The sequence below is a fragment of the Grampus griseus genome (assembly GCF_964374135.1).
Source record: "Grampus griseus genome assembly, chromosome: 2".
Lineage (NCBI taxonomy): Eukaryota > Metazoa > Chordata > Mammalia > Artiodactyla > Delphinidae > Grampus > Grampus griseus.
In genome coordinates, this window is record NC_139018.1 from 73747494 (window position 1) to 73759904 (window position 12411).

General features: G+C 59.2%; 2 protein-coding genes across 2 annotated transcripts; one reads left to right on the top strand and one right to left on the bottom strand.

Moving 5' to 3' along the window:
• Positions 1 to 799: 799 nt before the first annotated feature.
• NRL (neural retina leucine zipper) lies at positions 800 to 2466 on the top strand (the record flags this gene model as incomplete). The annotated part of the gene is given in 3 exon segments (XM_082649186.1): positions 800 to 1198; positions 2135 to 2435; positions 2438 to 2466. Coding segments are annotated over 3 exon segments (711 nt in total). The 5' UTR covers positions 800 to 817.
• Positions 2467 to 5906: 3440 nt separating this feature from the next.
• CPNE6 (copine 6) lies at positions 5907 to 12019 on the bottom strand (the record flags this gene model as incomplete). Its single annotated transcript, XM_082649386.1, has 16 exons — positions 11931 to 12019; positions 10474 to 10674; positions 9868 to 10047; positions 9440 to 9514; positions 9214 to 9288; positions 8971 to 9054; positions 8791 to 8880; positions 8338 to 8442; positions 8027 to 8113; positions 7729 to 7788; positions 7330 to 7463; positions 7199 to 7253; positions 7055 to 7106; positions 6592 to 6725; positions 6243 to 6479; positions 5907 to 6044 (listed from the first exon to the last, which is right to left on the bottom strand). Exons 2-16 carry the CDS (start codon positions 10639 to 10641, stop codon positions 5907 to 5909), a joined length of 1674 nt encoding a protein of 557 aa, XP_082505512.1. The 5' UTR covers positions 10642 to 10674; positions 11931 to 12019.
• Positions 12020 to 12411: the final 392 nt, after the last annotated feature.

The window sequence follows — 12411 nt, forward strand, 5'->3', positions numbered from 1 at the left end:
AGAAATGTTAAAGTCTAACTACCTTCCTTGAACAGAAGGGGAAACAAGGGTCAGAAGGGGAAGGTGACCTGCTCAAGTTCATACAACATCGCAGGTCCTGGATGGAAGGAGGAAAACCAGTCTCGGTTGGTTTCCCTTGGAGAGATTAGACTTGGGGAAAGATGGTCACCACTCTGTCCTGATCTTTCTAGAACTGATTCTTGAAAAGTCTCTTGCTTCTAGAAAAGGGATTCATTGATTAATCCATAGAATGAATGTGCATTGAGGGTCTACTATGTGCAAGGCATTGGCCTGGGTGTTCTGAGAGAGAGAGAGGGATTACAGCATGTTATCCATCTATTTTAAAATCCACAGCATGTGTGCCTTTCCATTGCCTTAAAATATACACATACTCTGTCACAGTTAATTAAGCAACATTTTTTAATTGCTTGGAAATGAAATGATGCCTCTTGAGATGACAGAGACGCTCAGCATGTCCCAGCACTAGAGTTGGGAGTGCTGCCACAGTCTTCTTGTTTTTCGTAGATCCCAGAGGCACCAGTGGGCCAGAGGCTCTGCTATCCTCTTCTTCACTCAGGCTTTAAACTGCTTTCCCCCTGGTCAGGAGCCCCTGCCACCTAACAAGTTGTCCCTCAGCCCGGAGGTGACTGTGCAGGGAGCAGGCTGCACCATCACCCCAGCTTTCCAGAACTCTGTCCCCAGGGCACTTGGGCTTTGGGGGAAGCGGATTTTGGTCAAGGAGGCTGGCAGGCAGCCTCCAGGTGCTCCAAACCTGTCCCCTTTTTTGCAGGTGCACCCCTCCTAATCCAGCCCCAGAATGGCACTGCCTCCCAGTCCCCTGGCCATGGAATATGTCAATGACTTTGACTTAATGAAGTTTGAGGTAAAGCGGGAACCCTTGGAGGGGAGATCTGGCCCCCCGACAGCCTCACTGGGCTCCACACCCTACAGCTCAGTGCCTCCATCACCCACCTTCAGTGAGCCGGGCACGGTGGGGGCCACCGAGGGCACCCGGCCAGGCCTGGAGGAGCTGTACTGGCTGGCCACCCTGCAACAGCAGTTGGGGGCTGGGGAGGTGCTGGGTCTGAGTCCTGAGGAGGCCGTGGAGCTGCTGCAGGGTCAGGGCCCAGTCCCTGTTGAAGGGCCCCACACCTACTACCCAGGGAGCCCAGAGGAGACCGGAGCCCAGCATGCCCAGGTGAGTGATCAGCGAGCTGGTCCGGGGGGTGGGTAGGGTGAGGGAGGAGGCCAGCCCAGAGAGGAAGGAGAGTCCCCGGAGAGGGTTACTTATTGGGAAAGGGGTAGAGGACAGGAGAAGGGAAGAAGGACTTTTAAAAGATATCAGATAGAGAAAACTGTTTTCTGGCCCTTCTTTTTTTCTTTTTTCCAAATAGAGAGAAATGAGTAGGCTGAATCAGGAGGAAGAGGGAGAAGACAAGGTTAGAAGAGGATCGACCAAAAGGGGAGAGCTGAGAATTAAAGGGCGTCAGGAATGGTTGATTAAGGGAGGTATATAGATACTCAGTCTGGGGAACCACGGAAAGGGTTGTGCGTGGAATGGAGCAGAGCTGAGACTGTAGGAACCGGAGTGAAGTTGGCCTTTTCAAGACTTCGTGCTGCCCCAGCCCCCAACCTTCTCAGGAAGGATTGGGACTCATCCTATTAATTATAGACACAGACAGGGGTGTTGAGGGCATTAAGATGTAATCCAAATCCTTTGAGGGTCACAGGGTTGCAGCCTTCAGGACAGGGGAGCGAGGTGTGTTGGAGGGGAAGGGTCTGTCCGGCCCGAGCCCACGGGACACACGTGGGCCAGGAGCCGGATGCTCATGACCCCTCTAGGTCAATGTGGGGTTCAGGGGCGCGACTGGCTCGCCCGACGGTGGGTGGGACACGCAGGGACCACCCAAAGGGGTCGGGGACCCGTGGCGGGGGTGCGGGGCAGGGAGGGCGTGTTGGGACCTGGAACGGGATCTAGACTGCGGGACAGATTCAGGGGAAGGCGCACATTCAGGTAAAGGTGGGAGCCGGGGGCGGAGCATTCCCGAGGGCGGGGCCGGGTGGGCGGGGCCACCCGAGCTTGGAGCAGGGCGGGAGCCGGCGCTGACTCGGGCTCTGCCCGTTCCCTCTGCAGCTGGCCGAGCGGTTTTCGGACGCGGCGCTGGTGTCGATGTCTGTGCGGGAGCTAAACCGGCAGCTGCGGGGCTGCGGGCGCGACGAGGCGCTGCGGCTGAAGCAGAGGCGCCGCACGCTGAAGAACCGCGGGTACGCGCAGGCCTGTCGCTCCAAGCGGCTACAACAGCGGCGCGGGCTGGAGGCCGAGCGCGCCCGCCTGGCCGCCCAGCTGGACGCGCTGCGGGCCGAGGTGGCCCGCCTGGCCAGGGAGCGCGACCTCTACAAGGCTCGCTGTGACCGGCTGGCCCCGAGCGGCCCAGGGCCGGAGGCCACGCCCCCTTCTTCCTCTGAGCCACTGGCCGCGGAGTGGTGGAGTCGGTGGGCGGGCGGCGCGCACCACCCGGGAGGCGGCTGTACCATTCACTAGATGGTTACTGAGCGCCTTCTGGTGCCAGACACTCCTTTGGGTGACCACACAAATATCCCCAAACTTCCTGGACCCTCAAGGCATGCTCTGAGGTTAGATGCCGGTCATTTTCTGGAAGAGAGGTCCCCTTCCCTCACGCAGGACGTGCACAGAAACCCTTCACCTTCTGCTCCACTCCATGACCAGGTCACTGAAGTCTGCAGGAGTCAGTGCCAGGCACTTGGGGGGGGGGCGGGGCGCAAGGAGGTGTGGATGATGCACAGTGAATGGGAGGTGAGGGAATGGTGCAGCTCCCGACTCAGCTTAGATTTTAATTCAAGGTTTTCAACCTGTAGTGCCCTAAGGTGGTAATTAGCAATGAGGCTATGTTTTCATTCCAAGGCTTGTAACCTCCCCATTTGAGGACTACTGCATTTTCAAGATCTCAATTCCCAATATCAAGACAGACCAGGAACTCTATTCAAGAGGCTTTCTTGCAGAAAGCGCGTGGCCTCCAGGGCCCAGAGCAGCAAAGGCCTGAGGAGCTCTGGGGGTGGTTGGTGTGGGCTGGGAGAGAACCCTGGGCAGGAGTCTGAAGCCAGGGCTGCTAGTCTCAGCTCTGCCACGGGATACCTCGCAGTCACCTTGAGCAAATCACTTGCTCCCTGGGTCTCGATTACCTCATCTAATCCTCATGTGAATTGGACGACTTCTGACACCTTTCCAGTTCTGGCCTCTCCTTAGTGTGGGAGCCCCAGTGGTCTCCCCAAGAAGCCCCGAATTCAGCCTCACCAAAGGGACTTTCTGTCCTGCTCCAGCTTGCTGACGGCAGCATAGGCCCATGCACTGGTCCTCTGTTGCTCCCTCCATGCTGCCTTGGCCTCCAGACCTGCATAGGGTGCCCCTGCTCCCTCCTGTCTCTCTGAGGGCTGAGGTGAGACTTCCCCCAGCCTGACAAGGAGCTGAGAGAATGCAGCTTTTGTGAATTAAACTTGAAGTCTAGGCACAACTGTACGCTATTGGCTAGATGTTCTTGCAATTTAAGAAGTGTTTATTCTATATCCTTGCTCCAGGCCTGTGTGTGTGTGTGTGTGTGTGTGTGTGTGTGTGTGTGTGTCTGTGTGTGTGTGTGTGTATGACAGAGAGAAAGAGAGGGAGAGGGAGAAGGAGAGAGGCTGGATAGCCCCCACCTGGGCGGAGTGCAGCATCTCAGTTCTGAAGTCCCAATGGAAATGGGGGGGAGGGGTGGGGATTGGGCCAGATGGAGCCTCCCCCTCCCACCTCCACTGCATAGAAGCCCAGGAACAGTAGTGACCCGGCCAGGCCTGCCTGTGGCTATCCTGGCGGCTCACAGTTGCCATGGTAACCCAGCCCTCTAGTTCAGCAGCCTACAGAGAGAGTGGGTGGGGGCTCTGGGCAGAACAGAGGCATTGGGCTGGGAGCAGTTACCTGGGAGCAGCCTCTGTTGTAGGTCCTCTAAGGGAAATAATAAATGGGGAGAAGGAGTTGGGTGTGGGGGAAGAGGCTCCCATATGTCTCTCTTCCTTTCTGCCCCCTCTACCCACCCCCTCCCCAGCTGTCTCTTCCCATCCCCGTTCTTGTTCCCTCCTCCCCCTCCTCTAGCCAAGCTCGTCCCTCCTCCACTCAGGAGCCTGCCATGGGAGTCCTTTCCTCTATTTCCACCAGGATTTCTTTCTCTTCTCTCCCTTTCCCACTACTGGCTACTGGCCACCCTCTTTGACTCTGGCTCCTCTCTCTGAGTGGCTCACGGCACCTTTAGCCTCTCCTCCTCCATCCCCTTCCACGTGCATCGTTGAAGGGAGAGGCTGGGGCAGGGAAGGTCCTTCTAGGAGCCCAGCTCTTCTTCCCTCACTCTGGATATCCCTCAGATCCTCACCTGCTCTCTACAGCTGTGATCCAGACCCACTACTGCTCTTGCCTGCCTTCCTTAACTGGCTGAGGCTCTGCACGGCACACGTATGGGCAGAGACGCCCATCCATACGCACCTCCACCCTACACACAACCGGGCCATGTTTACACACACTTGGGTCACAAGCTGAGGGTCACACGGATTCACCTCAAACAGAAGTTGCACACTCATGATTAAATGTGGGTCCTTTCGTCAGATGGGCCTGGACTCAGGTTCCAGGCTTACCAGTTCTTCTTTGACCATATGGGTGAGCTTCAATCAAGCTTCATTTGCTTTGTCAGGAAAATGGGGAAAATAATGGTAACTACCTAGTGAGAGTGAACGCATTTAAAACACACTAAGTACAAAGCTTCACACATGCTAAATGGCAATGTTTGCTATTGTTGGCAATGTTATTAAGAGTACACAGGGAGTTCCCTGGCGGTCCAGTGGTTAGGACTCAGAGCTTTCACTGCGGGGGCCCGGGTTCAGCCCCTGGTCAGGGAACTAAGATCCCACAAGCGTAAGGTGCGGCCAAAAAAAAAAAAACAACAACTGTACACAGCTGGACTTCTGAACCACTAAAGGCCACACTCTGGAGAGTCAGGGATATGCAAAGCATGAACACACACACACACACACACACACACACACGTACACACACACATTCACACACCAGGAAAACCAGGCTGCAAAGACCTTAGGTACCCCCTCTGTATTCATAATTCGCTAGCAGACCTGCTGCCCTCCTTCAGTCCTGCACCCCATCCCTCCCGCCCCTTCTCAGGCTGCCTCACAGCTGTGTGAGGGCTGGAGTTCAGCCCCTGGGGGGATCAGCTGGGCTTCTCTGAAGACAGCTTAAGAGGGCATCAACTTGCCCCCTTGACAGCCCCTTATTACCCCTCTATCTCTGGTAATTAACCCCCAGGGGGCCTGGGCCCCCCTGGGGTTGGGAGGTGACGGTAGGGACTCCTCAGATCTCACTGGCACATAGTTGGGGTGAAACTGCTGAGCCACCAGGCTGTCTGGGGAGCTCTGGCTCAGAATTCAAAACGTGCTGGTCCTCATTTCTTAATGGTGTGTGTGGGGTGCTATGGACTGCCCAATGGGCATCTGAGGCATGATGGGTAGAGGCTGAGGTGCTAGGAGTGGTTCCCTTTATTAACGGCCAGAAAGTCAGGATCACTGAAGGAAGTCACTGAGGGGCCACAAGGCTGAGGGGTATGGGGCCTGGAGAGATGGCGCAGGGCTCACCACTCACTTCCAGGACCCAGGGGACACAGCTGGTCCAAGAGGGAGAGGCACCGGTCACTTGAGTCACAAGGGTCAGGACAGGCACCTGGGGGAGAATGGGATAGTCATAAGCACCCTCGTCTACACCACACCCAGCCGAGATGGACTCCACCAAGATCCACCCCACTAGCGTCCCAGGACTCACTGAGAGACTGAGGGAGTGTCGGTCCGGTTGTCGGCTGTCACAGGCTAGGGCTGGGCGTCGTGGCTGGCGTGCAGGACCTGGGAGGCCCGGGGCTGATGCCCTGGCTGGCGTAGTACTCCACCACCTGCCGGGGCACCTCGGCCAGGACGCACTTAGCTAGCGCAGAGGGTGCGGCCTGGGATGGGGACGGGGGTGTGGTTAGGGGCGGGAGAGTGGGGGAAGGAGGGGCTCAGGTAAGAGGCGGGGCTTCGGGTGGCCGGCTGAGCTCCAGCGTCCTTCGCAGGACATCAATCAAGTGAGAGAGACTGGTCAGATTTGGGCGGCAGGAGGAGCTGAGGAGTCCTTCAGCAGGGAGGGGCCTCCGGGCACTCACGTCCTTGAAGTCCCGGAAGGGCACGAACTGGACGATGTCGCGAGCTGCGGGCACCCCTCGGGGGCAGCGCAAGGGACCGTCATCGCCGTCCAGCAGCCGCATGTCGGAGAAATCGGCGTTGCCCACGCCCACGATGATGATGGACATGGGCAGGCGGGAGGCGCGCACGATGGCGGCGCGGGTCTCAGCCATGTCGCTCACCACACCGTCCGTGAGCACGAGCAGCACCGAGTACTTCTGAGGGCAGGCAGAGGGGGAGGAAGGGTCAGCTCTGCGGCCTTGGCACCGGCTCCAAGCCCGGGCCTCACCCGAGGACACCAGGTTGCCCGCTTCAGCTGGGGCTCCTCACCGTGGCTTGGCCAGTGCTCTGCTCCCGCTGGGCTGGCGCCGCCACGCGGTTAATGATGGGGGCCACGTTGGTGGGGCCATAGAGCTGGATCTGGGGCAGGCAACGGCGATAGGAGGTGATGACCCCCGAGATCTCTGTGGGCAAAGAGGTGAGGAGGGCAGAGATTAGCGGGAGCCCTTCCTGAACCCGCTTAAAGCAAGGAGGTGCTTCTCTGTCTGAGGACTGCCCTGCCACCAAGTTCTTCACTAAGCAGGAGAGTTGGACGGTCCAGGTGCTGGCAGAGTTGGGTGGGCAGATACTGGGCCAGGGGCTGGAAGTCTTACCAAATGAAGGCGGGTGTTGGATGGGTGAAGGGGCAGGGAGCAGGGCCCAGGGGAATGGAGTCTGTGCTCCTGCATGGGGTGTACAGGAGTAGGCAAGCTGCATGCAGGGAGGCGGGGCTGGTGGGAATCTCCTCTCTTACCTTCACACTCAGGATTTTCCGGGTCAAAGTTGATAGCAAAGTCGTGGGACACCTGTGAGGGTAGGGTGAGGCCAGCCAGGGCATGTTTTTCCTTCTCGTCTGACCCTCCCAACATCTGCTCCCTTCCCCTCGCACCCAGCCTACCTCAAAGTTGGGGGGGATTCGAGCCCCAAAGCCAAACGCTGGGAACCGTTTGTCACTGGGGAGAAGAAAAGTCTGTGGGGGCCCATTGGGCAAGGCGTCCCTGCCTGTCCAACACCCCGACCTCCTGCTACCTGTCGTAGTCCTGGCAGATGCCTCCCACTGCACGCAGGGCCTGCAGGTAGTGGTTGGGCTGGCGGGGGCTCAGGCAGTGCAGGGACTGGCTGCTCCTCGGGTCCCCGTTGGAGGCGGTGAAGTCAATGGCCACCTGGTGGAGATGGGGAAAGTGTTATGGTGCATCCGTGAGCGCCAACAGAGAGGCTGGGCCAGAGCTAGGGCCTGTAGGGAGGCCTAAGGTGAATCTAAATAAGCCCACCGGTAGTCTCATCATAGAGTCGGGTGAGGGGAACAAGCTGGCCACGCTAAGGCTCATGAGAGGTCCAAGGAGGGGCAGTGGGGATTCTGAGCTCTTTCTGTTCACTGTGGGCCGAGCCCCTCCCCCTTGGCCACGTCCCCGTCCCCTGGGCCTTTACCGTGAAGTTGATCTGGCAGCCGCCCATGATGTAATCCAGGAAGGTGTGCACCTTCTCCACCTGGTGGGAAGGGGGGAGTAAGGTGGAGGGATGGTCCCTTGAGGAGGAAGCTGGGTGGGGCTTCTGCAGCAGAAAGGGTGGGGCCAGAGTTTTTGAGGTTGAAGTTGGTGGTAGATAGGGCAAGGGTTCTCAGTTCCCAGGAGCAGAGAAATGATCTTTGAAATGAGGGCAGGGTTGAATCTGAGGTTGCCTCGGGGGTCGGGGTGGGGCAGGGCTTGAGGCGGGCACTGGAATTTACCGTGCATTGGGCCAGCACTACGGTCCCTGAGCTCTTGTAATTCTTCTTCTTGTCCCGGTACTTGGGGTTGATACAGTCCCACTGCATCTAGACCCCACATACCCCACAAGCCCAGGGTCACATCACGTGACCCTTCCTCCCCCTTCCAGCGGAGCCTCCCAGAGTGAGACCGCCATGGCTCAGTCCTCAGGCTGAGCCCAGGGCTTTCCACCCTCTCCACCTCCTATCACGTGTGGGGGGGCTCTTCAGCATCACCCTCGGGATTCTCCCAGGGATCTTGGTGGGGTTCTGGCTGAGGGTCTTTGTGGCACCTCCTGCCCAGGGTTTGCTGTTCCTTCCTGCATCTCCTGGAAGGTGCTGGTGAACTCGCCAATGAAGTCATGCTTCCCACTGGAGTCATAGTCATACACCAGGAACTGAGAAGGCAAGGGGGGTGGGGTGGTCAGGGTCGGGGAGGCTTTGCAGAGGTTCCTGGGGGCAGGAGGAGGGACTCAGGGTGGTAGGGGCCCAACAGTCACTAGGTCCAAACAGATGTCCTCAACCTGCCTAGAGAAGCCACTTGCTGAACTTCATCCTTTGTCTCAGTCCGGCAGGGACTTTGGCCTCTGCTAGAAGGCACACATATAGGAACATTGAGCTGTGACTGGTTCTTTACCCGCAGCGGGAAGGGGTATCACATGGGGGAGAGGGAGGGGGGGTGGGGGAACGGTCTCCGGCAGAGGCCGGATGCTCCAACGGGCCACCCTTGTTTGCAGGGGCCTCACCTTGAGAGGCCGGTGGACATCGCAGCTGCACAGCGAGTGCAGGGACAGACGGAATGGCTCCCAGCTGGGGTTCAGATTGTTCTTCACCACCTTGAAGAGGCACAGAGAGCTGGTCACCCCTGATCTAGTTTCCCCTGCTCTGCCCTTCCTCCCTCCTTCCCCCCAGCCCCAGGCACCAACCTCTGTCCTCCAGACCAGCTGGTCGCTCTGGTCCCCATTGGTCTTATAGATCTCCATGAAAGGGTCAGACTTGCTGAACAGATCCTGGGGACACGGGGGAAAGCGTCCATGAGCCTGGTGAGGTCTGAGGGGGAGCTGGCTAACACCAAGAAGGGAGCAGAGCTGGGACCTGGGATTTGTCCTGAGTAGGGGGGCTAGGCTCCCTAACAGTAGAGATGGGGACCTGGACTCTGGGTTTCCAACCTTGTTGTCCAGCTTGTGGGCTCTGAAGGTGAGCTGCACATAGTCATTGGTGCCAGATACCTCTTCGGCCACGATCTGCAAGGTGGACACAAATGACGGGATTCCCCCAACCCACTCCCACAAGGCCCTTTCCCTTAGGTGGGAGCTAGCCATGATGTCACCATGGATGTCCATGCAGGGGCATTGAATGCCCTGCCCGAGGGTGAGTACAGGTGACTTTGCCTACCGTGATGGTGGACTTGCCCGCGTTCTTCCCATTCTTCAGTAGCAGCGGCTTAGTGACCTTGGTCTGTGACACAACCTGGGGATGGAGGTGGAGGGGGGCCCAGCTGTGACACCCCCACCTGCTTTGGCCAGGGTACAAGGGACAGGGTAATAAGGGCCCTTTGAGCTCTCACAGGGGCTGCGCTTGGGCTAGGATTGGACTTAATTTCCGCAGCAACCTTAATGGGTAGGCACTGTGACCCGCATTGTGTAGATGTGGAAACTAAGACTCAGAGAGGTTAAATATCTAGCCCAAGGCTGCACAGCTGGTGAATGGTGGAGACGGGGTCCAAGCCCCGACTGAACTAGCTCCAGAGCTTATCCTCTGTCTTTTGGCTTCCAGAGGCAGAGCGATGGGGGTGGGGGTGGGGGTGGGGTGGGAATGCAGACCTGGCCCAAGGTGCACTCGGTAGAGCCGAGGAAGGTGTCATTGCGGGGGCTGGTGGCTCCGTCCTCGGCGTCAAACACGTGGAACTGCAGGGGCTGCTTCTCCTCAAAGAAGTACTCGAGGGCCAGCACCCGGGAGAAGACAGGGCTGGAGCAGGAGCGCAGCACCTCTGTGCGCTCCACCTGCGGCAGAGGGGAGCGTGTCCTCTGGGAACCTGGGCTGCTTTGCTTTGCCCTGGACCGCCCCGGGCTTGCCTGCCTTCCTCAGGCTTCCGCACCCCAGCGACTAGCTCTTCTCTCCCTGGGCTGAACCCCAAGCTCAGGGCGTTGCCAGCCCCCAGGACCATCAGCCCGCTGGGGCTGTCATATTTGGGAGCGGTGCCACTGACTTCGGGGGCGATCTCAGGACCCAGTGGGACTCTGTGGGCTTTGGAATCTGTAAAACGGTCTGTGTGCGTAATGATGGCATCCCCATCCGCGGGGTTACCCACACAGCCTGGAAGAGGGCCCTGGGAGTCCTGACAGTCCCCCACGAGGCTTTCACTGCCCCCACCAGCCTCCTCCCTCTCAGTCCCGGAGGTGAGTGAAGGAGATCCCAGCCGCTCTCACCTCCACCCACTGCTCATCGGAGTGGAGCTTGAGCAGCACGCAGGGGTGGGGCTTGGTGAGCGTGTCTCGGTCTAGGAGGCCGTGGCAGGACACCCGCAGCTCCACTCTCGAGGCCCCCAGCGTCATGGCTGGGGGCTCAGGCACCCATGCCATCTCCGGGTCGGACATGTCACTGTGGGGACAGAGCAGATGGCCTGGACACTGGAAGGGGAACCCCTGCCAGGGGTGGGGTCTGTCTCTGGGAGCCACGGCCCCACCCCTTTGCCCTTCTCCCTGAGGCCCTGGCATCTCATGGACCTGCTTCCCAGTGACCTCGCTCAGCTTCCCCTGAGCACTGAGCTGGCGAGGGTGGAGGACCCGAGCCCCCCACTCCTGCACAGTCCAGTGCTCCTGTCACCCCTGCTGGCCTCATATGCGTGGATGGGGCTGGAGAGGGCTAGAGGGCTGGGGGGGGGGGGTTCCTGGCAGCCTTGCTCCGAGGCCATCAATTGATCTACACTTTCTGCTACCTCAGCACCTTCTGCTATTTCCTGACTGATGTCTGAGTCAGCGCTGCACTCAGTCTTGGCTCAAAGGAGCTAAACTGGGGCAAGGGGTCCCTGCCAGTCTGAAGAAGATGGTCAGGAATGGAGGCTGCAATGGGCAGGAGGAGGCAGATTGGAAGGTACCCTCCGGGGCTGTCCCCATCCACCTCCCCCGACTCACCTTCTGGTTGGCTGACGGAAAGGGAGGGATGGTGGGCTTGCAGAGTGAGAAGCAGAGCCCAGTCCCTGCTGAAATCTCCTCCAGGTTCCTGGCAGTGGCTCCCACTATGACAACGCTGGCTTTCCTCCCCACCTCCCCTGTTCTCACACTTCTTGGCAGCACTGGCACTGTCTCTTAGCGACAGGATTTTTGGGGAGCCTCGGCCCCCTCCATGCTGCCCGTGGGATGCACGCACGCCACCCTCCCCCAGCAGAGGCACCAAGCTTCGGGCAGCAGCAGGCAGGGGTCCGCTGGCCTGAGTTCATGGCGGGGCCATCCATCTATCTTTGTCTGTCCACATCTCAGGGTGAGGCTGTCTGATCCCATGTCGTGCTTCCCCAGCGAGTGTCCGTTGGTGTGTCTGAATGCCCCCACCCCGTGTCTGTCCCCTAGTCGGGTGTCGGTCTTCAGGAGGGTGTGACAGTTCCCCTACCTCCCTCAGAACTGGGACCCTTCCCTGGCTGGGTCCCCCCCTCCCCACAGCGTGTGCCTTTCTGGATACGTGAGGGAGGGTCTGAGTTGAAGGGGTCCTCTGCATTCCAGCCACAAGTCTCCCAGCTCTCACAGGTCCCCTGAGTTGGGCAGGGGCATGTGATGATGAGGGTATTGGGCAGGACTAGAGACCTCTCTGGAGGCTGGGGGCGATGTTGTTATGGAGACTGGGCCAGGCTGGACCGGGCTGGGGCTGGGCTAGGGAGGAAGGGTGGGCTCACCTGGGCTCTAGGCGGGGGCTCCTCTCTCCAGCTCTCTGGCCCTGGCCCTGACTCCTTTGGTGTTCCAGCCGCTGGCGCAGGCTCCGGCTCCGGCTCTGCAGCTATTTATGGGGCCTGGATGGGGAGGGGTGGGGGGGGCCGCAGCACCAGCTCCCCCTGCACAGACCGGTTGGGAGGGAGAAGAGGGGAGGGGCAGGGCCACTGCCTAGGAGGAGCCACAGAGCCGGAGGAGGAGGAGGGCGGGCTGGGGGTGGCTCAGACGCAGGACCCCTGCAGACAGTGACACACATCCTCCCCTTCATGCCACACCCACACCCCGCATCACAGAGATGCACACGTTGCGGTGGTGCGTGCACACACACACATTCACGCCGGGAAATGATGGAGACATATGCACACACGACTCACAGGCTCACACGTATCTTGACACAAACAGGTGCCAGCACATAAACTCACTGTGACACCATGACAGTTACAGCCC